The sequence below is a fragment of the Fistularia commersonii genome, chromosome 4, assembly GCF_037954325.1.
Source record: "Fistularia commersonii isolate RoL2024-O1a breed Wild chromosome 4, RoL_Fcom_v1.0, whole genome shotgun sequence".
NCBI classification, from domain to species: Eukaryota; Metazoa; Chordata; class Actinopteri; order Syngnathiformes; family Fistulariidae; genus Fistularia; species Fistularia commersonii.
The window spans coordinates 7549742-7571745 of record NC_141287.1 but is presented as its reverse complement, the minus strand read 5'-3'; the positions used below and the strand labels follow the sequence as shown (position 1 = coordinate 7571745).

The window sequence follows — 22004 nt, the reverse complement described above, 5'->3', positions numbered from 1 at the left end:
CTCAAGAATGCTGGTTTTGGTGCATCTTTCTTCCCAGTTTATCCTCAAGATCTTCCCCAGAGGTTTTTGATGGAATAATTCCAAGGGCTTTAGGTGTCTGCTGATCAATGATTCTGCTCCATACAGGAGGGTTAGTAGAACAGCTTTGCAGGCAAAAAGCACTCGGGTGTTGGTCATTGAACACTCCTGTTCTGGGTTTTACTTCAGAGTCTATGTCTGCTTTGGAGAAGAGAAGACTCTCAAGGTAGGGGAAGTGGTCCATGTTTTCCAGAGTGGTGGTGTTCACTTCAATGATGGGCTGGTACGATGGCTGGTTGGGAGGTAGTTTGTACAGAACCCCCTGAGAAACACATACACACACACCTTCTAAAGGAATTCAACTGTAATCTAAACATGAGTCTGTTCAAGCATCTTCCATCTGACCATAAGACATCACTTTCAAGTGCGAAAAAGTGTTTTATATGACCATGCTTTGTGGGTCTTTTTGTTATCTGTCTAGACAATTCCTCACTAATTAAGTCACTTATTTTTCTCACAATGAGTCAACTCATTAAATTGTTTTCAGAACCATTGGGAAAATGCAGAGATAATCAGACCATGCTGAAAAGAAGTGTCATGTTTTTTATTTTTTTTTTATTCGTAAACAGGTACACAAACCAAGACAATAAATTAATAGTCCAGTCAGAAAATAAACATTACTTCATTGACAAAACATGTCTCTAATAGCTTTAATATGCCTGTCAGAAATATTCAACCAAAAGTGAAGCAAAATTAGTTTTGCTCTAAACATTTTCTAAAATTATTTTTTTGATCTGAAAAAGATCTGTATGATAATGTCCCTTAGTATTTTCTTTTTTACTCTAAATGGTTTGTACAGAGCATCCACTTGTAAGTTTCATCTATTGTTGACTTTGACAAATATGATCTATAATTAGCTTTTCATTTCAGTAGATGTATCGTATTTAGTCTGTGATATATTGTTCAACATACTATACAGCATTTTACACCTTTTTCACAAATGGTGTTGACCATCTTCAACCAAAGATCCAATTGATGAATTGAATAATAAAAGCAATCATTGTGTGCTTCTTGGGTTTCATTAATTTCTCAAATTGAAGTTTGAAATCCGCAGCCTTATCTCAGTCAAAGGAGTTAATTTTCTCATTTAATTTCATTAACTGAGTGAAAGTAAGCGCAAGAAAAAATGAATGGGTGCTTAGCAAATCCTTAGACCATCTGGGTTCTCTTGAGACTCCCGTAAATAATAGACCAGTTTAGGCACTTCCAATTAAAAGAAAAATTCAGTACAGGTGGAAGTATAAGAAAGCCTAAAGTGGGGAGAGTGAATACAGTTCTGACCATTACTATAAATAGGGCTTAAATAAACCGGTGTTGGTTTATCCCGCTAGTTCTAAAAACTGTCTATTTTTACTGTTTATTTTTATAGTTTTTGAAGCGGGGGCACATTTTATTATTTTGACTTAATTTTTACTTATGACGGTTTCTGCCATGTCCCTTTGTTTCCCTCCTTAGTGCAGGAAAATAGAAATGTTGCAAAAGCCGATGTCAGTGTGATGCCTTCAGGACTGTGACATGATTGGATCCCGTCCGCATTGAGAGGACACACGATACGTGTGTGGCTCCCATTGACATGCATCACACATGCACCTCCCCCTTCCTTTCTTGTTCTCTGTCATTCTGAGTCCCACTTTGCCTCCAAACATCCCGAATAGACCGCAGGGACAAATATCACACAGGATCTGCAGCTTTATTGCTATGTGGTGTTGATGATGACATAACAGCATGCGCAGTAACACCACACATGAGCTCCTCTACCAGCACAGAGTGAATACGATTACGCCCGTCTCCTGAGCATGATGCACATCTCACAGCAAAGCCTTGATCACCGCGGTAATCTAACATGACAAAACTATATCAAAATTAAAAACATCTGATGATGTAGCTAGTGAAAAACTATTAACAGAGGGGTTCTTCAGTGCTTCTTGATGTTGTACTTAATTTATTAGCAATAATGATGACATTTCCTCATTTCCTCTGGAACAGTCCAACCCAGTCCTCTCTCTTGGCTGGGAATGTGACATTGATGAAATACTGATTTTGACTTTGATTTATGATTTGAGAGGTTTTCAGTCATCTCAAATGGAGAGGTGCTAATCAAACATTTCTGGCATATTACATGCAAGGCTCATAAGCCACTGCTTGTTGGGATGTTAATGACAACGTTGATCTATACTACGCGTCTAATCGAACGTGACGTGAAACAAGCCTCAGAAGGCCTCTTCATGAAGTGTGTCAACACCACCTGACAGCATTCACAGAGAGGTGAATATTTTCCTTGTGCCATTTGTTACATTGGTGTGCAAAGGTCCAGGCCCCATATTATGTATGGGAGAGTTTTGGTGAGACCTCCAGTCCGCCAGAATCCAGACAGTGTGTTTCTATACAGACCCAAACTCTGCCATCCATTCTTCATATTTTTCCAGGTCAGCAGCTGAGACTGACTTGGAGATCTTTTTGAGCGTGATAGTGAAATCCTCCATCGTTACAGGCATCTGCAGCTCGTCTTTTGACAGGGCTCGTATCTCCTCTGGAGTCAAACCTTGGATACGACGACGCATAGCCATCATGGATGCATCCCTGAAGAAAAAAAAAAAAACACATGCAGGGATGAACACACACACGAGGAGCCGAGCACAGACAACCTTGGATACCTGCGATAATGAATGTGTACAGGCATACACTTTCTTTTTTTCTACAAAATTGTTTGCACGTTGCCTTCAACCTATAAGCGATTGCCACCCCCAGTGTAGCCATGGGAACACCGACAGCCTCGTCAAGGTCAGAATTCTAAGAGGAGAGTTGAACTGAAATCGTTTTCAAGCTTCAGCATAGAAATGCCTTCTAATGACGACTGAAGCTTTTAAAATAATACCCTATGCATTCTGTTGTCTGTGTTTTATACTTATCATTAAATTCAAAAATGGAAAATCTTGAGTGTCTAGGAGCATGTGCAACCGGGTGTGCTGGGAAAAGTAATCTTGCTGGTGATGGAAGAGACACTTAAAGGTTTTGGGAAAAACAGTTAAAGGCAAAAGATAGGTTTTGTGAAAGATACATTTTTGACAGAATATGGGACAGTAAGGACTTTGTCTGACTTCTGATTCCATTTCAGTAACAGTGAATCTGTTTGTATTTGTTTTTCCTTCGAAGATGTATCACCCCCCCACGCATACACACACACACACCTGCAGACGTTGGTGATGTCAGCCCCAGAGTAGCCTTCGATCTTCTCAGCAATGAGGTCCAGGTCCACGTCGTCAGCCACATCCACCTCCCGCAGGTTGATCTTGAGAAGCTCAACACGACCCATGGCTGCACACATATACACACTTCATTACCATACTGTTCAGATGTCACAGCAGTTAACAGCAATATATACATGGAGCAGCTGTAGCCAAACTTAGTAACAGTACATTAATCAGATTTCATGGTTTTGCAACTGAAAAACAGAGCGGTCACCTGTTGGAAGCGGGATGTAGATCCGCTTTTCCAACCTTCGCCGTAATGCCTCATCAATGTCCCAGGGGAAGTTGGTGGCGGCAAGTACCATCACCATCTTTGAGGGATCATCATTCTCGAGGGCACCCCCCACACCTGGTTGAATATATTACAAAAAGTAAAAGAAGATTTGTCAGGAAGTCTGGGATTTTAACAAGCTGAAAGGTTTAAAAATCTTCCATGCTTTTCACATGCTCAAAGATCTGCCACAAATAATTTCGGTTGCAAGGAGTCTTCAAAGCCAAATGTATCCCACCGGATGTGAAGAATGACTAGTCTATGAATAATTGATGCTTTCATCTTTTATTATCGGCTAACCTTGTTTAGAACTGCTATCTCTTATAGCTTTCTCTTTACATTGTCTCCTTGCACAATTTTGATTCGCTTACCATCCATCTGAACTAGAAGTTCTGATTTGACCCTCCGACTAGCCTCATGTTCATCGGACGTTCCTCTTCTCCCGCAGATCGAGTCGATCTCATCAATGAAGATGGTCGTTGGCGCGTAGAATCTGGCCTGGTCAGATCAACTCTACTATCAGAGCTCTTTTCTGACTTACATCAAAACATTAAAAAAACAGATTGTACACGTGAACGTATTCTTACCATTTCAAAGAGCAGGCGGACAAGTTTTTCAGACTCGCCCCTGTATTTGGAAGTGAGGGTGGAGGACGACACATTGAAGAAAGTGGTGCCACATTCTGTGGCCACAGCTTTAGCTAACATAGTCTTCCCTGTCCCTGGAGGACCCACCATTAACACACCCTAGAACAAGAACACATGAGCACAAACACACAGGCATAAACAGGTATGCGCGCCAGTGCGCGCGCACACACACACACACACACACACACACACACACACACACACACACACACACACACACTCAAAGACCCTCATGATGATTACAAACAGTCACACACACAGAAAATCAAGTGCTGATCACCGTCACAAAATAAGTCAGTATGTGACCTAAAAGAGTAATCACATTCAACAAAACATTGACGTAACAGATCATTTAGAAAATGAAAAAGCAGATGATAATACAGGGTAATAGAAATGTTAGCCATAGTGAAGCATCTACCGATGCCCCGCAGTTTTATGGAGCAAGTTAAAATGTGTGGCTGCTGGTTTACTATTTGGCTCATTCTTAAGGCTGTCAAAGTGCTGACTGGCAGATGAACATCGAAACCATTTATTATCTTTTCAGTCCATTGATTCTATTTGGTTGATTTCACGCATAATGTATCATGTCACAATTCCGAAACATATTAAGGAGTCTCAATATTAAAAGCTAACGATCAGGCCAGATATGACTAGATCTTAACATGCATTTTTTTTTGCTGTTAGATTTATCATGGTAAGACCCAAAGAAACTCTGCTAACATGGAAGTAGACGTAAATCAAATAGTGTCATTTACACGTAGTGTTACTTGTCACAGGAAAAACACTTTAATGTGGTACTAGAGAACTACGTGCATGTGTGTATTATTCAAATTCTAACTGGTGTTCCACATGTGTGCTTTCAACTAACACACAGAATAGCAGCTTTTAAACACCAGAAAGAACTGGAACCTTCTTACCAAAGGGCCTGCAGTTTTACGAAGAATGAATGGCTGAAAAATGTATGTCCCTCATATCCATTACAATCAAACAAATATGAATATTCAGCATTTAAAGCTACAGGTCTGATTTAGAGGGGAGTATGGTAAAAAACACCTGCTGCTATAAGACCGGAGTCTAGTAAAACTTATTAAATGCTTGTCATCTGTTAATATAAAAACAGTTGAGAAGACAGCATTGGATCAAGTGCTTGAAAAGATTAGATAGGCGGACTTGGAATCTGAAAGGGTGTTTATATATCTTTTAACACTGACAAACCTGTCATTATTTGACCATTGTAAGATTGTGCTGCTGAAACAGTATTATGTTTAATTTTGGACTGCTGACTCAGTGGCTTGTAAAGTATTTCGGAATCTATCTGAACTAAAGAAGAGGTTTAAAATTTAAAAGAACTGTTCTGCTGTAAAAATACTAAAGTATTGATCCTCACATGTCAAGCCCGAGGGGCAGAGGTCTCACATGATGAAATTCCTCATCAGTAAGAACAGAGAATATTGCGCTTTGGCCAGTCATTGAGTGAAGCCTGTTGATCAGGAGGATCCCAGGGTCCCTGAACCTGTATAGACTTGTAGATTTTTCAGCTGGAAAACGTCTGATCTCACTTGTTTCATTCAAATCTCATTTGATATTGTGCACAACATGTGAAAATAGCTGTCATGTGTAGAACTTTGATTCAATTTTTTTTACAAAAATGTCACTAATGGTTAATTTGATGGTGAAATCTGACTTGAGAAGGAAAAGTGAGCATCACTCATTTTTCAACCTTAATCTAATAGAGGAAAAGACAGCAGCTAGCCAAAGATTAAAAACATACGGAGATGTGATTTCAATTGTAAATGGACTACATTTGGAGAAGGCTTTTCAAGTCAACTGGTGACAAGTGTATTTTTACAACACTGTCACAGTCACATATTCTTGGCGGGGGGACTTTTACGAGGTGCCACATTTTCATTAACACATTCACACACATTCAAACACTGGTGGTGAATCAAATGGAATTAGGGGTTCAATATCCTCATGGTCTTGGCCGCAGCAGGGGACTGAACTAGTAACCCTCCAATTACCAGACGACCAGTCTGCCAGATATGCTACACCTCCCACTCAGCACTGGGTAGGAATTTGAACCTAGCATGCAGCTAGATTTTAATGACAAGACATTGCCACTGAATGTTCAAACTATTTAAGCATATTTAAACTGTTCATCCTATTTAATGAAATATAACTATTACACTCCACTCCAGCACCACAGTCCTCCTCTCTCTGACATACTAACATATAATCTCTTGTGTAGAAATAAAAGTCAGGGTCCATCAGTGAATCCAATTACAACATGACACATAGAAATTATACATTGACCATATGTGACTAAGACCTCTTGCAGAATTTGCAATTATAGATTGAGATGACATATAATGGCCAATTTTGGCAGAACAGTGTTGCAACAGGCTGACAGCTGCTATGTGTGCTTACCTCCCTTCTTCACTGAAAAATCAGTTCCACTCTTCTATGTATTTTTGACAATACCCTAAGTAATTATGATGGTATTATGATGATGGTAATTATTTTTGCTGACTGGATTAACACTTTTTATCTCGGGAAATTCACTCGATTAGTTTCAAAATCCAAAAAGGAAGGCATGAGCTAATCTCTAAAAAACAGATGGTGGTTGGGACCAAGTGTAAAAATTGTGTCTGAATCCTAGGGGTAATTGTCATAAGGCAGATAGCTGATAGGTTCCTAGGTTGTGTTAAGGGCAAAAAAAGGAATCAGCAAGGGAACTTTCTCATAACTAGTAAGTCTTTAATTGAAAATAAGCAAAATATTTGAAAATTCATCCCATGTGCACATTTTGTGTTATCTCACCCAGGAACAGTGACCACAAGGAATCTTTGGGACCCTTATAATCAATGTAAAGAGCAAAAGTAAAACAATTTTGCTTTCTTTACTTTTGCAAAGACAAAGTTTAGCGTATGTAGCTTAGCAAGCATCCTATAACATCAGTATAAGTTGTTATGAATTACTTACACTTAGAACAGTAACACGATGGAGCAATGTGCAATTTACACTTTCATTAAGCTGGTGTTAATGGCTTCTTCTAAGCTGCTGTCATGCTGGCAAGTAGAAATTTAGGGGGCAACGATACAAGAAGTTGATGCAAATGACAAACAACTTAACTGTTAATCTGCTCCCTAATTGAAGTCTTTGCACTTCAAATTATGTCCCGCTGTTGTGACAGGTTGCATGATTCTCTGCATTGGAAATAGGCTCCAGAAATGTCAGCCATAATAGTCCTCGGCAAGGCAATGTACCTACATTATCAGATTCTAAATGTATTATAAGTATGAGGCTGCATGCACGCTTGTGTGTCTGAGTGTGTCGGTGTATATACCTTCCAAGGGCGACGAATGCCCTTAAAGAAGTCGGGCATCCACATGGGCAAAACCACTGCTTCTCTCAACAGCTTCTTAGCATCCTCCAGATCAGCAATGTCATCCCTGCAGCCCGTCAGCAAAATGTGTTCAGCCGTGTGTGTGACAGCAGAGCAGTGGTCGTCTGTGTGTGCTGACATACCAGTGCACATTTGGGTTCCGGGATACAATGTCTCTCTCCAGTGAGTCCACCAGGTCACTGTCATATCCTACGCTATCAAACTTGTGTTCCGTATCCCCTTGTGACTCTCCGACACCTTTTTTCCCCTGTTATAGAAATAGTAACAGAAAAAAAAAGCTGTTTGAACGGGATGCACAGGGTAAAGGACGGCACAAGGGAGTTGTACATCCCTGATATAAATCCACACAAACTTCTAGATAATAATCAGGGACAGATTTGTTAAGGCCCTTGGGGGCTATCAGATCAGCCTTCAGTTACTACCTGACCTTCTCATCTTTGGCCTTCGTGCCACGGCAGTCTCTATATCCAGGTCTGTCTGATTTAGGGTTGGCCTGACCCCGGCCTCCTGGCCCTGCCCCTCGATGCTGCACACCGGGGGAGTCTCTCCTTTGCTGCTTCACACCAGTGTTTGGCCGCTTCGCTACAGGATTCCTGCAGTCACAAAGAGCAATACAACTTTGTTGAGGGATGAAAATGGATGTCGATTATAGACAGTAACATTAAAACCATTTTAATGGTGCAGTGGTTTCCTGCATGGTGGTGAATATCTGGGTAGAAGGATACTGAGGTTGGAACTGCCAAGCAGAAGGCCCAGAGGAAGGCCAAAGAGGACATTTATGGATGGAGTGAAAGAGGAAATTAAGTGTGTTGGTGTGCGAGAAGAGGATGCAGAGAATAGGGTTAGATGGAGGCAAATGATTCGCTGTAACAGAGGGCCTGAAGGGCAAAAGCCCCAAGAAGAAGAAGAAGGAAGCCCTTTATTTGGTCATAATCATTTATATACACAGCAAACATGAACGATGAAATTTGACCACTCCATTTAACCCATTCTGAATGTACCATGAGCAGCAAGCAGCCACCATGCAGCATCTAGGGAGCAGTTAGGGGTTCACTGTCTTGCTCAGTGTCACTTTGACAAGCAAGGAAAACCTCTGGAATCACACCAGGATCTTTTGGCTATGAGACGACCATTCTAACCACCTGAGCCAGGTCGGAAAAGAAAAAGGGGGTTCCTGAATGGTAGCAGCTAATTACATTATAACAATACTGGGTGTAAATGATAGTGAGTAAATACTTTGCCTTAAAATGTAACAATATCGTTTTACAATGTAGACACACTTATTCAAATTGTAATCGCTATCTAGTGAAGTACAAAAGTGTGCATGGTTGTCGTCATGTGTAGCAGGCGGACAATCAGTGATTACAAGGTCTTAAATATGGCCAAGTTAGCCGTTTTGGGCCAAATAAGTATCAGCGCAGGTCACGTTTGTTTTTATAGCTTTCTACGTTGAATCTGGCAAACTCAAGGTGTTGTGGAGAGCGCTTTACTAACTGACCAGTTCAGGTCCTCAACGCTTTTGTAGCCGTGAAAAACCTGTGTGATAACAGCTCTGTATGTCAGAGTCTGTAAGGCTTTTGAGGATGGAGGAAATTTATAGGGAGCAACTTCATCCAGTCAGACCGGAAATCTAATCTGAGGGACCAAAATCCAGGCTCAGCAACAATCATTACCTGTAGGCTACAGGATACACTGCACCTAGGGACTTTGACTTACCACTTAAGACTGAAATAAAAAAACTGCTGTGGATGGCTTTCCCTTGGCTAGTGAACAGAAATATTGCCATATAACAGTGTGAGGTGTTTCCCAATTTTTGTTCTCCTTATGTGGTGGTTGTTTAACTTGGATTTTCAACATTGTGAATTAATATTGAAAAGATACTTATTGTTATCTTTACCCAGCATTAACATTCTATTGAACAAAATAATCTAGGCTACCACGGTGCACCAAATGTTAAAAAACAAGAAATCTCTCAAGCCGTGGGGTGAGGCAGCTTAGCAAATTAACATTTTCAACAGGGCTCATTAATGTATTGATTCCATGATATTGATTGTGACTCTAATTGTAATGAGGTTAAGGGTCAGCAAACAGGCAACTAATGTTTCAGCTTGTAAATAACGTGAGAGTTAATTGACAAGAAACACTGATTCTAACAGACTAACAGAGTGGCCATAATTTTGTGGAAAACATCATCAATAGAATCCTGACAAATTTCAGTTTAAAAAGATAAATAAATAAATAAATAATTGGAAATTTGTCACCGTCACTTTCGTTTTCAACTATGGTTTTCTATGGTACTATGATTTTCAACTATGGTTTCAACTATGGAGTCTCCTGAGTTTTAGATGTTCCACTCATATTGTCATACTTTGTTCCTGTTTGTAAATGTTGAGTTTTGTAGCTGAAGTTGAATGAAATAAGAAGATACTGCGGTACAGGCAGGTAAATGAAACGATTTCTCAGAAATGTTTTCACGGGGTTCTACTCTGCTCCTATTATTGTATCAATATGGTTACAGGAAACAGAAATAGAAATAAAGTTCACCTGTGCTCAGCAGGAATGGGAGGAGGCCATACTGCTGGGTCCTCAGACTTCTCCTCTGGCTGAGGGGCCAGGATATCTATGGGCTTTTCCGATTTGAAGCTTGCTAGAGTTTCCATAATACCTTTGACCTGCTCATACTCCTCCGTCAGTTCCCGTCTCACCTGGTCAAAAATACACAAGAGGAATGCATCAGCATCCCCGTGAAAATTAAGAGGAAATACTTGAAAATACTGGAATGGACAAGCAGAGAAAATTGAGAATCACAGGTAGTGAGTAAATGAGAATGCACTGGAAAAATATTATAGCAATAACAATCATGATAGCAAATGTAACAAAACAGAAGCTAACACTTAAGATGAAACAAAAAGGGACCCATGCAGCTTCTTTGACTAAATATTTTCTCGGAGAAACAAATCTCCTGTGGAATAAATACTTCCTAAAACTTTCGGTCTAATTCCTGTTGAAGACCCCCCTTACTCTGAACACATGTAAAATTGAAGAGTCATTGTGTATTAATACACAATATCAAATTGTATATATTTAATCTTTAAATTGTTGATAGTGACGATAATGATGGCTAACTGATTGATCATAGTTGTAGTAGAAGTACTAGCAGCAATTCAGTCCTTTGTAAATGTTTTACTAAACATTTCACAAAAAAGGTGATGCAAAAATCAAGGCAAAATTTCATGTCAACCTGACAGGAAATATTTTGAGGAACAAGACATCAGCTGAAATATCAACAAATGTAAAAATATCATCAGTGTTAAAATATTTGCAGCTTAAAGGGAAAATATTTAAAAAGCTACAGGGAATCACTTATATTAAACAATAAAATAAATAAATAAAATAATGGGAAATTTCTGAAAATATTGTACCAAAAATGTATTTATCAAACAATATCCATTCACAGTCATGTCACAATATCCTACCTTCCCCCCTGTGTGACATCACAGCTTTCCCTTTTACAGCATGCATGCCCCAGCCAAAACAAAGCTAAAATTATGTCAACTATTTTTACAGACATAAATATTTGGGATTACTGAAATTCTGTATTATCATATCATTAAAGGTGTTATTTTCGACATGATGCCATGTAAAATTTCTTTAAAATTAGAGTACACATCATTAAAATTAAAAAGCAAACATGTAAATGTCTGCAGGAGGCCAACTTTGGAGGATATTTGAAACTGACCATGAAGACCATAGAGTTAAATGGCAATCTCTGCTACCACTTAGTAATAAAAGGTGAAATTAGTCTGAGTTTAAGTAGGAGCTTACCTGTTGCCATTTGGCTTTGAGAGCAGGATCTCTGAGGGACTGACAGTGCTTGTTGATCTGCTGAATGACCCCCTGGTAGTAAACAACCGAGGAGTCGTAGTTCCCCAGCAAAGCATACTCCCGACCCTTCTTGGCGTTGTCTCCGATATCTGCCAGATTCATGCTAATTGAAGAAACCAGTCGATCCGGAGTGTAGGAGGAGGGGGAAGGGGGGGGATAAATAAAAATAAAAAAATAAAAACTTTCGACTTAAAGGTCAGTCGATGTACAAATCGCGCTTTTACGGCGATTGAAGTGGCACATTAAAAGCAAAATTTGGAGGAGATTCTCGTCCTGCTAGTTCGGAGAACGGAGCAGCTGCACTGATTCATTCATCGATCGAGCCTCCGCCGGAAGTAAGCTAGCGCTCTGTCATGGCAAAACGGCGTGATTATCGAGTACCGTTGCACCTGACTATGCCTTAAATTCACAGACAAGGATTTCTTCTAATATCTTGCTCTTCTCACGCCTTCCCGTGGGTGAACAAAACAAGGCCACTTACAGAAAACAGAACCGACGAGTAGTTAATAAATAAACCAAACGCCTCTAATCCACCCAGCATATGGGGTGTAAACACGTTGCGTCGGGGCGTAAACGTTCGATGTCTTCGACCTAATTCTTTATCGCAGATCTTTCAAGAAGCTGATTTTGAGATCCGGGTGAAAAGCACGCCTGTCTATTGTCGTTTTTGGGTCGCTGGTCCGATGTGGAGTGTTACCATGGCCGCAGAGACGCCGGGTGAGGAATACAAACGGCTAGACAACTGCGGTACGTTCACTTACCCGTTGATCCGTGGGAAATATGAAAACTTGCACCATATCGTTCACTTGCTATTGCAAAGGAAGTCTTGTTATTTGTTTTGTTACTTGGTTTTGTAACCAAGCCTTATGTGATTTAACGACGACGGATTTCTAGATATAGTCCCCGGGTTGTATATTTTTTCGCGAGGAAACTATTTAAATTCAAATGAAACACACTTTTAAAGGGTTTCTGAACGCACCACCCGCCCCACATTCATACAGACAATGACCGCTGGTCGGCGGCAGCCGTTATTATGTAAATCGTCAAATCTCTGAAACCAGGCCTTAGCAACTAAGTAGTTATGAATAAATGAGTAGGCATATCTGCATGAAATCACAACAACCGATCATTCTCAGACCATTCTGTTAACAATTGTTTATTTGCGAGTAAAGCACATCTTCCCTAAAATTAATGTAATTATGAATATTCTACCTACTGTGAATAAAGATTAGATCCTGATGACAGCTTGCTCAACAGAGGTCAAATGATCAGTTAGACCTATTTTTATTTTGTTATTTAATTTTCATACCAAAGCTTTAGCAAAAATTTTGAGCTTGGTAACAACTGGACAGGTTATATATATTTCCCATATGATTTAACCAATATATGTGTTAACAGGTTTCAAACAAAAAACACAGAATAAATTAATCTACATCTTAATGTAAAATGGTCTGTGTTTTACAAGTGATTTTGAATTTTTATAATTTAGGTAAATAACATGCACCTACATTGCCACCTTGGACCTTGAAGCCCACAGAGGTGGTCAGCACTTCTGGTAGGTTAAAACAAGGTTTCCTTTTTGCCCTGTAGTTTTGCCTGGTATTTGTGAATGTAACTGCACTGCTGTGCTTGACAAAGGTTTATCTTCTGTCAGCTACAGATGAATCATGATTATTTTTGCGGTGCCCCTGTGGGGTCAGAGGTCATGGGTATTCAGCTGATGCTTTTGTACCGTCCCTAAGTATTGTAACATTTCTCCAAATTTCATGCCTTTTGTTTTTACTGCATTAATGATTTAAAAAAAATCAGACAAAACATCAGAGGTAAGACATTCACATTCATTCCTATCACTTTTTCAATGAATATTGTATTTAAACTTTGTAAGAACATTCACCTGTTTGTTGGTTAACTAATAAATATCCTTGATCCAACTGCATTCTCCTGGATCCCATTCATGTACCACCATTTAAGCACTCATTTATCATCATTATTGCAGCCCTTGATTTACCCTCTTCCCAACTTTTTGGGGTGTGTTACAGACCGTAATGGACTTATATTTGAAAACTGTTCAGAGCATCATAATAAATGTATTATATTTAAATAATATCTAAATATTTTGCACTGTCGCTCAGTGGCAGCTGGGCTCCAGCCCCACTGCAACCATGGGGGCAAGATAAGCGGTATAGACAATGAATGAATGAATGGATATATGTTGCACTTACATTGTTTGCAAAGAAGCAAAGCACAGAAAATGTAGAATTTAAATGATTCCATCTTTTATTTGCATTTTTCATATCTTCCAAACTTTTAGGCTTTGATGTGTGATGAATGGAAAATAACATAGGTTTCCATGTTGATGCTCAGCATTAGGCAGGGACACTGTGAATAACTGGTAAATAAGAAATTATAATATTACAGAGACTACTCTGCTGAACCTCGGTTTGAATAAGACATAATTGTGTAAACTCGGCATATTTTATTGAGTAATTCTGATACACATTATTCAGATAAAAGCAGCTTTAGTTGGCAGAAGGTATTTCTAGTGCTGCCAATATATTCATGATACAAAGCACCTACAGACAAAAATAATACTGATCCTGTGCTTTAATTTTGGTATAGCCTTGCATGCAGGCCAAGTCAGCGGTGATTTTACTTGTCACACCAGTTGTATCTTACATCCATTTTCAAGTTTGGGAAAGGAGTCAATCCTATTCTGGTATGTTTTTTCGGCTGTGAATGCAATGTGTCCAAACAAACAGGGGCAGGATGTTGTTTGTCCTCTTAGTTTGATTCATCACCCTCAAAAGAGCTGACATGAATTTGCTGGTGAAGGAAATATCCATTCCACAATCACATAAAGACATTCACAGCTCTATTGTTCTGATAGACTGAAATGTCACATTAAGACAGTTACATAAAATGATTGCACAGCAATTATTTTCCATGTTGGTCCCTCTGCAGCAACTAAAATCCATTTTCCTTTTACTTCCCTGTCGTCGTTGAACAAGTTAGAGTGAAGCTAAGTGGCTGATTGCATGTCGTTTCACTATATACTTAAGTGCTTTTATCAGTTCTGTGGGTTGACTTGATGTGATTTTAAGTGCAGTTTGGACTGAAATATCTGGCGAGCTGCTACATCCTTCCATGCAATTCATTAAAATCATGTGCAAATTTGTAGGAGTGTACTGTCAGTAACTGTGCACACTAGCGGACAGAGCGTGAGGCTGCTTCCTTATTCAGTGCTTTCCTCAGCATTCATGCGGCTAATTAATGCTGTGATCTTTGGACATGCTCGGTGTAAATCCCTCCGGAATACAGGTGACCTCAGCACTGACACGCTGCTGCTGTTTCCCGCTCTCTCTTGTTCCACATATGCCGTGCACTGCTCTCACTGGGCTGCTTCAGCCGCAGGGGTTTGTGGCTCTTCAGTTTATATGCGAAAGTCAGGAAGATGGCGTCAACGTTTTCCTTCTCAGCAGGGTCTTTGGCAGAGGTCTCAAACAAGGGGAGGTTGTAGCTGTCAGCCAGACACTGTGCAGCGGACGTGGGAACCTCCCTGTGGTCCCTCAGGTCACACTTATTACCCACCATGACACGGGGCACCAGGGGCCCCACGGAGTGCCGGTTACACTCCTCAATCCACTCAGGGATGCTCTCGAAGGTAGCAAGGCTGGTCATGTCGTACACGAAGATAACAGCATGGGCGCTACGGTAGTAGTGCTCAACCATGCTCTTCCTGAAGCGCTCCTGACCTGCTGTGTCCCAAATCTGCAACTGGGACCAGACAAAAAGACATAGCAGGACATATAATGTACATGACATTTTGGGGCACACAGAAGAACACTTTTGTCAGTATACCTTTCATAAACATCATCATTACAGATCAAAATTTTAGCCAAATTCTGGAAAGTTTTGGACAAAAAAAAAGCACTGATAAGCTTGAGATGCATCAGCATAACTGTTGTGAGAATATTCCTGTTTGTGTCTGCTCTTACTTTGATGGTCTCTCCATCCAGCTCCAGCGTCCTCTCCCTGAAATCGACCCCGATTGTTGCCTCCGGGTTGTTGAGGAAAGTGCCACCGCAGAACCTGTAGGTCAAACACGTCTTCCCCACATTTGAATCCCCTATGACGATTATCTTGAAAACCCGCGTCTCCGCCGTGTCACCGTCGTAATGTGACGACAGCTCTAGGGAGTCATTTCGATCGAAAACTGTGTGAAATTCCTCACCTGATATGTTTTCTATTGCCATCGCTCATCTTCTCGATGTCTAGACGTCAACGTCACCGAAATATCGCGAGACTACGAGTGCAGCATCAGCGGCACAGTCCATTCGCGAGACGTGCATCGAACTAAAATTACAACGGTGCTTTTTGCATGATAAAATACTCTCTTCTTCATTTTTAAATAAATATTGTCCCGGAAAAAAAACACACATTTACTCTGCATTGTATAGAGAGACAGATACAATGTCTTCATCGATTATTATTCGGATATGGAACGTCTAAGCTCTCCTTCATTCATTCATGACCCACGAATATTTTACTAATATCACCAAGTTTACGAATCCTTTCATTCTCCTACCTGCACATTATGTTATCTGCTCTTGTTCCTATTAAAATGATCCGACTTTAATTGCTTAATTTTTGAGTGCGTGATTATTACAATGTATAAACCCTACTTACTGCTCGTTTGGATCGTCTCTGTATCAAGAAGCCTTGGGGATCTCCAAGTCCGAGGCAATAGCTCCAAGGGAAAATGATAAACCTGTTATAAATATGACATATAAAATAATAACCAAACAACATTTCGAGTTTCGGCCAGGTGGCCACATTTTGCTAATGCTAAATTCTGCAACTTTCTTTAATAGAAATTCAGTTTTGGTGTGATCATGAATATTTATAGATATCAGTTGTTGCATTTGCACATCTTGTTGATAAATGTGTACAGCACTTCCCTGTACTGTTGTTTTTCTTTGTCAAATAATTAAATTAGAATAAAATGATTTCATTTTTAAGTTTTTATTGAAGTTGAACTTGTATAAAATCAAATAGACATCCTAATGGACAAGAAGTTGTTTTACATTGCCATATTGCATGTTGTTGAAGACACTTTTTGTTTAATTGCCAAGTTTATTTAACACATACACAAAAAAACATAATTTCAATTCAAACCCTGTTTGTTAAAAGGTTAAAAAAAAACCTTGTTCTTGTCAAACACAGACACACAAAAATGTCGTGACTCAGTATAACAGACTATCTGTAACATGAGTTACTATGTCTCCCAAATTCTAACCAATATCTTCCTGAAATGAACAACAAACACCTGCAATTCATTACTGCTCATTTGTTTTTCAGTTAATAGTCAAGATTAGAGGCCGAGGATTTTAATTTTTTTGATGGCTTTGCACTGGTAGAAAATTGGGTTCACAACATTTGAGATTATTCACATTAAACATAGCAAATAACCTGTAAAATTAGTCTATTGTAGGTTTTGGAAGGAAATGGCATTGTAACACCTATGACATGCAAGTTAAAAATCTACCATCAAAACCTTGTGGGAGTACAATTTCTGAATTGCAATCTTTAAAAAAAGACAACCACACCCACCTTCCCTCAAATAGAATATTGAACTATTTCGGCAAAATGTATCAGGTGATGAAGAGAAAAGACTTTCTACATCTCTGAAAGAAAAGTCAACTGTGGCATGAAGGCTTTTCTCTGAAGCCCGTACCTGAGTCGGATTACAGTACATGGCTGCTTCTTCTCATACAGTAGCGCTGGCAGCACATCCCATCATGTGCATTTGCAGAGGAGGTCCAAGGAAACGCAAGCAGGAGCATGTGCGTATGAAATCGCATAGAATACATTTTTCTCATAAATTCCATTAGGCAATAAACCGGCACCCTGAATTCCACTTTATAGAAATGATCAGCTGTCCTGCCAGAAGATACAACTGAATAGCAAAATGAATCATATTTTGTAATGGCTTTGTGGATTGCTCACAACATAATTACAAACAGTGCTTAACTTTGTGGAGGAGAATGGCCATATTAAGGTTGTACTATGTTTTTTTTAAGTTGTCCTAGAAGACGATTAAGGATTAGGCTAAGGATGATTACTATCCATCACGAAAATATCAATGTTTCACTTGTAAAAATGGGAAAAAGAAAAGAAAAGAAAACAACAAACCACCTCTAAATCCAAAATTAGTTGGCTTTTGCTAAAACTGTAATTTTAACAGGGGTATCAACCAAGAATCCCATCATGTGTGTGGAGGTTTTTTCGCATCAAAGGTACGCCGGTTTCATTTTTTTGCTTAATATAAGACGACGTTCATGTTACCGTTCGCACGTTTTTCTAGCTGAATAAATATTCCTAACATGACCTTTGGTAGCATCTGAGATGAATCAAATTCATAGACCCTTTGACCCGGCAGCAATACCTCATCACGAGAAGGGCACAGGTGGAACTAAGTGATTACATGGCTACGCTCCTGTTTCCACTTACAATATTGCTGTGCAGCAACTCATTGCATTATTTGCAACCCTGTCTGACAGCTTAAAATGGCTCTGCAGTGAAAAGGCATGGTTGGCTTAAGTGTCGTCCCTGGTCTTATTGGGTGCCACAGTACTGTGAGCAAACATAAAACACAATGGAAAAATAGACCTATGGTTTCCTTATTTTCAAACATATATAGGTTTTAATTAATCTAATTTATCTTAGCCTTGGTTTCAACCAGACTTCAAATAATCCTCGCAAGCATAAAGCTCGGACCTCCAACTGTAGTGAATGTTTGGTTTCCAGGAAAAATGAGCCAAAATGGCTAGTTTCCAACAGGGGACAAAGTGAGGGGGCTGCATCGAAGGCCCATGTAGCCAGAACTCCAAAGGGCCCATGAATAAGCACGGAAATTTGGACTAAGCGTGGAGACATCCTGGAAAAGAAGCTCTTAAAAAAACAGACGGAAGTTGGAGGTAAATCCTCTAGTTGATGAGAGACCGGAAAAAATCTTGACAGAACTGGCACAAATGTCTACAAAGCGCGAAGCGGTCATTTCAGTGCTGTTCAATAGCATTCTATATTTATGGACGCATAAATTCATGCAGAGGTGTGACACAAAAATAGAATTTCTAAGTTCAGACATCTGGGACAAACATCTCACTGAAATATCGGCATGAAGTGGCTTTGCCAAGCCTCTAAAATTTGAGACCTCTAAAATGGTCTAAAATGATGGCTTACCGTACCAGGGTTTTTCTGTCTACTCAGTCTTTTGCCTGGGGTTTTTGCTCTTCTACCAACAAATAGCAACTGTACGGTCAAGACTGTGAGGGACTCCTCGATGACATGTTTAAGGGTTTAACAAAAAAAAACCTCTTTCATCCTCAGCAATTTTTTTGTGTGGTACCTCGTTTGAAATGTTCAAAGGTTCTGCACATTTTCTGCAAGTAGTGACTGCGAAAATTCATCTGGCTTTTAACCATGAACAGGAAACTCTAATCCAAGAGGTAAATAGCTGCATTTTTACCAGTTGTGCAAACAAGAGTCCACCAAACAACCTAAATACCCTCCTGCAGGCAGGACACCGGCCACACTGATGATGAATGAAGTCATTGTCAGCTCTGCTGCCATTTGCCCTTGATTTGTGGAAACGATGGGGAAGAAAAAAAAGAGCACTTTCACAGGCTGTGCTCATTTCCTTTCCAGATAATAAAGATTTGCACTCCTCTGGCCTTTACCATGGAGCGGGGTTGTCGTTAGAGAGATTCAACCTGGTTAAAATCATGGCAACTAAGTCTGTAAGAGTAAGCTGCTGTGGAGAATACTCACCGTTAGTTCAAAATGAACATGTGTAATTACTGCAAGCTGACAAATCTATTGTACTTGATGTATAAAAATCTCTCAACTGAATTAGGTGATAAGCATCCTGGTCAAGCCAGCCCACTTTAGGAGGTCCCAGGAATATTTGGCTTGACTTGTGATAATGGCTCACAAACACCAAATTCAAACTGCCATTTCTCTTTATGGACAAGACCCTGTAAAATTAATTAAATTAACAATAAATAAGTTAAAAAAAAAAAAAAAAAAACAGCTGTCTGAACCGGGAACACCTTCAACTACCAGTTCTCGTCCGAGAACGAGCTTGAGCTGCCGGAGTCGGATTCTGCATCTGTCAACCCATCCAAGTCCCAGTCCGCACTAGAACCGCTGTCGTCGTCCTCCTCGGTGGAGAAGCTGTGAGCAGAGCTGAGGCACGCCGGATAGATGCGCGTGGACACACACACCGGGCCCAGGGTGGACACATACACCGCCATAATGTTCTTCCAGGTTTCTTTGGAGGGTTCGTATTCATGGATGAGGACCCTGTTTTTGTTGTGTTGTAATAAAGTCTGAGTGAGGAGCAGCAGCTTGTTGTTGTGCTGAATCACTTGGTAGTTTAGAGCTCGACTATCAATGGGAATATCACCCAACCTCCTCCATTCTCCCCGGCCGGGGCTGTAAGCTTTTACGACAGGTATGTCACACACGCAGATGATCTGGTCTTGAAAAACACAGGCCTTGTGAAGCTTGTCTCTTCTCAGTGAGCCGCAGTGGCGCCAGCGGTTCCTCTTCGGATCATAGCAGAGCATTCTTCGTTTGTTCACCACGTACAGGTGGTCATTCAAAGACACCACCTGCATTTTGCCCAAGGAATGAGGGAGCGGAGCCACAAATGTCCACTGGTTCCTTTGAACGCTGTAACACTCGACATCCTTCAGCCTCGCATCCGTCACCGGGTTTCGTCCCCCCAAGAGGTACACGTGACCGTTGAGGTAGCCCATCCCGGAGTGTATCCGCCCCAGCGGTCTCTCTGCCAACTCCTGCCAGTAGTTGAGCACGGGGTTGTACAGCCAGAAATGTTTGGAAAGGTGGGAGGCGAGGTACAGGTTGTGTTCGGGTGTGGCACAGGCGATCAAGGACTCCATGGTGGAGCGCTTGTAATCCTGAGTACTGAGATCTTCAAGAGGGGGCGCCATGAAATACAGGTCTTCTGAGTAAGGGTCGCAGCACATGATGTTGTCATTGGGCAGGCCGAAGAAGAGAATCATTTCCTTGGCGCTCACGCCTATCCTGTGCTTCGGTACGTCCGGGGACGCCGACATCGCGCAGGCGTCCTCCGCCGACTTGTTGAAGAACGGTTCGAGGTATTTCTCGATCACAGGCCTGGCCACCAGACCCTCGAGGAAACACCGGTCCCTCTCGTTGAAGAGGTTCCAGCGGACGCACTTCAGGACCGCCAGCGCATCCTCCGCCTTCTCGGTGGCGTTGGCTTCGATCCACTGCAGAGCCACGGAGCACACCTTCCTTTCGCAGTCCACGTCCAGGGTGTCCAAAGACAACAGCTCCTTCAGCTGTGTCAAGTCCATCTCGCTCAGCTCCCCGCCGTTACACAGCAGGCCGAAGTTCCTGGCTATGAAGGCCAGGGCGTCCTCCTTCAACTCCGGGTTGTCATAAGAGTCGGCGAATTTTAAAATCCCCACGCAATTCGACAGGTCCAGCCTTCTGGTCATGAAATTGGAGCACGCCTTTCTGATGTACTCCAGCTGCAGCATGTTGGCGGCCGCGTAAAGCCTCTGGACGTTGGCCTCCGTGATGGTCACCTTGCCCGTGTAACAATAGTCGATGATGACCGACATGGACTCGGCGTCCACGCCGCGGATGACCACCCTCTCCTGGACGCTCTCGTTCAGCCCCCCGGTGAACATGCTTTTGAAATAAGGGCTGGCGGCGGCCAGGACGTTGCGGCTGCACAGGAAAAGCTCCACAACGCCGCCACTGGACTCCCCGCCGGGCAGGAGGGACTCCCCCTCCGGATCCACCCCGATAGTAACATCCCCAAGCAACCGGGCGTCGTAGAGCAGCTTCAGCTCCCGCATGAGAACCCGTGCGTGACTCACGTCCTCCAACACCTCGGGGCCGCTGAAGACGCTCAGCGCCGAAGCCATCGCGGTTCAAAAATCCGCCGTTTTATACGTCGCCGAGAGGTTTTGAAAGGCCCGCTGTCACACGCCGACATGCCCGCTCCGCTCCAAACAACGGCGGGGCTCCGGGCGCGGAGCGACGCGTCCGCGGCGGCAAACCGGGAACATGCCGTGACGAAGTGCACCTCAACGGCTCGGTGGCGAAACGACCGGACCTCCCGGTGCCAAGGCGGACATAGTGTCGAAGTCCAATCCGAATAAATCCACCAATCTTGCGTTGAGAGACACGGACACTCGGCTAATCCTAGTCTTCGTCTCACCAGTCCGGAAGATCACGGCAGACTCGCCGCGCGGTCTTTACGGCGACGCTTTACAAATGATAGAAAATAAAAGTCCCATCCATGTCATTTCACGGCTGCTATTACGCATTATTGCTCGTCTAAATGGCACCTTTTCAATTAGACGACGGATTGATTGTTATCCTATTTATCTCACGCGTGCTTTTGG

The 22004-nt window shown here is 41.5% G+C and overlaps 3 protein-coding genes across 3 annotated transcripts; all 3 read right to left on the bottom strand.

Annotated features, from left to right (window-relative positions):
- Nucleotides 1–1751: 1751 nt before the first annotated feature.
- katnal1 (katanin p60 subunit A-like 1) lies at nt 1752–12253 on the bottom strand. Its single transcript, XM_086145025.1, has 10 exons — nt 11476–12253; nt 10195–10355; nt 8078–8243; nt 7773–7897; nt 7591–7696; nt 4185–4343; nt 3969–4095; nt 3541–3675; nt 3267–3393; nt 1752–2658 (listed from the first exon to the last, which is right to left on the bottom strand). The coding sequence occupies exons 1-10, from the start codon at nt 11635–11637 to the stop codon at nt 2460–2462; spliced, it is 1467 nt and encodes a 488-aa protein (XP_086001151.1). The 5' UTR covers nt 11638–12253; the 3' UTR covers nt 1752–2459.
- A 1541-nt stretch (nt 12254–13794) lies between these two features.
- On the bottom strand, nt 13795–15811 carry LOC147234530 (ras-related protein Rab-33B). Its single transcript, XM_086145026.1, has 2 exons — nt 15531–15811; nt 13795–15309 (listed from the first exon to the last, which is right to left on the bottom strand). Exons 1-2 carry the CDS (start codon nt 15786–15788, stop codon nt 14860–14862), a joined length of 708 nt encoding a protein of 235 aa, XP_086001152.1. The 5' UTR covers nt 15789–15811; the 3' UTR covers nt 13795–14859.
- Nucleotides 15812–16541: 730 nt separating this feature from the next.
- On the bottom strand, nt 16542–21805 carry kbtbd7 (kelch repeat and BTB (POZ) domain containing 7). Its single transcript, XM_086145024.1, has one exon. It carries the CDS (start codon nt 21519–21521, stop codon nt 19653–19655), a length of 1869 nt encoding a protein of 622 aa, XP_086001150.1. The 5' UTR covers nt 21522–21805; the 3' UTR covers nt 16542–19652.
- Nucleotides 21806–22004: the final 199 nt, after the last annotated feature.

What these genes read in the sequence shown, in the direction of transcription:
- kbtbd7 (XM_086145024.1), bottom strand. Translation starts at nt 21,521, where the DNA reads ATGGCTTCGGCGCTGAGCGTCTTCAGCGGCCCCGAGGTGTTGGAGGAC.
- katnal1 (XM_086145025.1), bottom strand. Translation starts at nt 11,637, where the DNA reads ATGAATCTGGCAGATATCGGAGACAACGCCAAGAAGGGTCGGGAGTAT. An exon ending in CCCATTCCTGCTGAGCACAG is followed by an intron (nt 8,244 to 10,194) that starts GTGAACTTTATT and finishes TTGTGACTGCAG; the next exon opens with GAATCCTGTAGCGAAGCGGC. An exon ending in GACATCACCAACGTCTGCAG is followed by an intron (nt 2,659 to 3,266) that starts GTGTGTGTGTGT and finishes TTTTTTCTTCAG; the next exon opens with GGATGCATCCATGATGGCTA.
- LOC147234530 (XM_086145026.1), bottom strand. Translation starts at nt 15,788, where the DNA reads ATGGCAATAGAAAACATATCAGGTGAGGAATTTCACACAGTTTTCGAT. An exon ending in TGGATGGAGAGACCATCAAA is followed by an intron (nt 15,310 to 15,530) that starts GTAAGAGCAGAC and finishes GTCTGGTCCCAG; the next exon opens with TTGCAGATTTGGGACACAGC.